The sequence below is a fragment of the Lactuca serriola genome, chromosome 5, assembly GCF_051521515.1.
Source record: "Lactuca serriola cultivar US96UC23 chromosome 5, Lser_US96UC23_V15, whole genome shotgun sequence".
NCBI lineage: Eukaryota > Viridiplantae > Streptophyta > Magnoliopsida > Asterales > Asteraceae > Lactuca > Lactuca serriola.
The window spans coordinates 351,859,624-351,862,399 of NC_136412.1; the positions used below are offsets into that span (position 1 = coordinate 351,859,624).

The 2,776-nt window shown below is 35.0% G+C and overlaps 1 protein-coding gene across 1 annotated transcript; it reads left to right on the forward strand.

Annotated features, from left to right (window-relative positions):
- The first annotated feature begins 1,190 nt into the window (after positions 1–1,190).
- On the forward strand, positions 1,191–1,984 carry LOC145051127 (uncharacterized). Its single transcript, XM_078999256.1, has 2 exons — positions 1,191–1,427; positions 1,844–1,984. The coding sequence occupies exons 1-2, from the start codon at positions 1,191–1,193 to the stop codon at positions 1,982–1,984; spliced, it is 378 nt and encodes a 125-aa protein (XP_078855382.1).
- Positions 1,985–2,776: the final 792 nt, after the last annotated feature.

Genomic DNA, 2,776 nt, shown 5'->3' on the forward strand with positions numbered 1-2,776 from the left:
ATATATATATATATATATATATATATATATATATACCGCTATCCCACCAAGGAAAATCGCTATTTTGAATCACGGCAAGTGACCGGTATTGGATTTTGGACCGCAATAACTACATAGGGAAAGATACAATGGATTGCTCAGAAATTGCCCTCAACACAATCTCAATGTTCAATAAGAAGTTTCCATATTTTATGATTGGTGAATGTAACCACAAGGCAACTCCTTGATTCTCAAGGACCAATGACGAATAAAAATCATGTTACTATCAAAGAATTAATAGAAGAATTCGCGAAGCACTCTAGAGAATACCACAACCCTCAAGAGGACGTTACAAGAAGAAAAGGCAATGGAGATTTAGAGGATTTAGCATCTGCGATGGTGAAACTCGAGAATATGGACTGGAGGATGACAAAGATGGGTCTATTCATGCCATACAAGTGTGGTGTGACAATTGCAATGGACCACACTTAACGAAAGATTGCGATTTGCATGAGAACGGGATCCAAAAAGCTCAAGTATGATACTCTAGTGGTGACCGGTTTGATGAAGATTGGAAGAAGCCCAAGAGGGAATGGTTTCCATATAAAGAATACAAGAAGCAAAACGAAGAAAAGTATCGGCAAACCGGACGAGGGCTTCTACCGAAATTAACAACCACCACCCGATAAGAAACCAGATTTTGAGTCGCTGCTTAATAGATTCATGGAAACTTCTGAAAAAAAAATACATGATGCTACTGATGTTACCATTAGAAACCAACTAGATTCCATTAAAAACATCAAGACTCAACTCGGGAAATTGACTAAACTCGTTAACGAACGGTTACCATCCAGAAATCGTAATCCAAAACCACAACCTCACGTTATGGCCATGACCACTGAAGAAGAAACCATCTCTGAGTCTCTAGTAATCTTAAATAAAGAATCGAGGCAGCCCGATTCACAACCAAAAGAAGCAATGATCGAAGAAGAAAGACAATATGGTGCCCAGGATGCATAACATGAGCAGCTACCTCTCATATCATGGGATCAAAATAATTCAAAAAATAATTCTTTTGTTAAACTGTATCAACCTACGTTACCTTATCCTTCTTAAGCAAGATCACATCCATTGGAACAAGAGCATAAGAGGTTCATCAACCAAGTAAGGGTATTCCAATTAATATTCTGTTCATTGAAACAATAGCTAAAATGCCCGAGTATGCGAAATGCCTTCAAGACCTTCTCGACACTCGTCAACAACTAGAAAAGACTTTGAATGTTGTTCTTAATGAAAAATGTCCAGCGGTTATCATGGAAGTAATACCAACAAAGATGGGAGATCCAGGACGTCTGACGTTACCTTGTGAATTTGGAAATTCCATGAAGACATTCACTTTAGCGGATTCTGGATCTAGCATCAATTTAATGCCATATTCATTTTATATTGTTGTTCAACTTTAATCCGTGCCCAAAAATGAAATTTCATCCCTGATGCCTCAATGAAGAATCGTTAGGATAAAGCTTGGATCGATATTTTTGGAAGCCATATCTTCTTTCATTTTTCTATTTTGCATCGATTAAGTCACCGCCACCAACATATCACCATCTTCTGCCATTGATTGGAGCTTCGAATCCATTGAGTTCAAACATCACAAGATGATGCATATCATGTTTGGTATTTCTGTTTTTACTTTAATAATCATTTATCATACACCTTTCTGGTTTTGGGTACTTCTTTTTCTTTGTTTTGACATTCTTTTGTTATTAATTGTAAGGTAATCAAGTTTTGGGTTCGTATAATCTTTATGATTCAGGTGGTAGATTGAAAGGTGGATGTTACACTATTTTCTTATTAAATGTAGGGTAACCAGGTGGAGATACAAGCAACTGATCGGACTAAGATGGATATTAATGTGTTGAAGAGAGGTTATATTGCATTCTTGCTGGTAAAATCCCTTGAAGATGTTGACCTTGGTGGTGATAAATTCTCTTCAGGCTTCTGATATATTCCCTATTTATTTATATTTATTTTTTCAAATCTGGTGAAGTCTTTGGATTAATGACTTAAACTACACTAAAATAAAGCATTTATTTTTTTTGTACTCCTCCTTCGTTCATTTCTCATATTACTATCTTAACTTATATTTCCTTGCAATTAAGAACTTGACATCTTTTCATCTCATATTTAATCCATTTCTTATTAATCTGACAGTGTGCTTGGTCGAATTCATAGACCTATTACTCCAAGAAATCTGTTTTTTTACTTAGGGTGTGACAAGGTAACCCTTGAATATTTAAATTTTCATGTTTTTACAGCCTAATAAGTCTATAAATTCGACCAAGCTCTCCGTCTTGCTCAACCTGATCATGTTTTTGTGTTTTTACTACTTAATAAGTCTATGAATAAAAGCTTAATATATATATATATATATATATATATATATATATATATATATATATATATATATATATATATGATAAAATTGCAAAAATGGTCCCTATGGTTGGCAAAATTATGTGATTTTGGTCCAAAAAAGTTTGGTGATGCATGGGTGGTCCTATTTTGGATACCTTGTGTGGTTTTGGTCCCTATGGTTGACATTTTGTGTGGTTTTGGTCCACACCCTACCTAAAATGACAAATATGTCCTTCATTATTTATTTTTTAACTTTTTTTAATTATTTTCTTACTCTGTTAATTAAAAGAAAAACAAAAAAAGAAATATCACACCCACCCCACCCCACCCTACTTCCTACTAACCCACCTACACTCTCTCTCTTCCCCATCCCCGATCA

Bases quoted from the DNA above. Each gene is read 5' to 3' on its own strand.
- LOC145051127 (XM_078999256.1), top strand. From the start codon at position 1,191: ATGCCCGAGTATGCGAAATGCCTTCAAGACCTTCTCGACACTCGTCAA. The intron at 1,428-1,843 runs GTTGTTCAACTT...TATTAAATGTAG, and splicing joins TGCCATATTCATTTTATATT to GGTAACCAGGTGGAGATACA.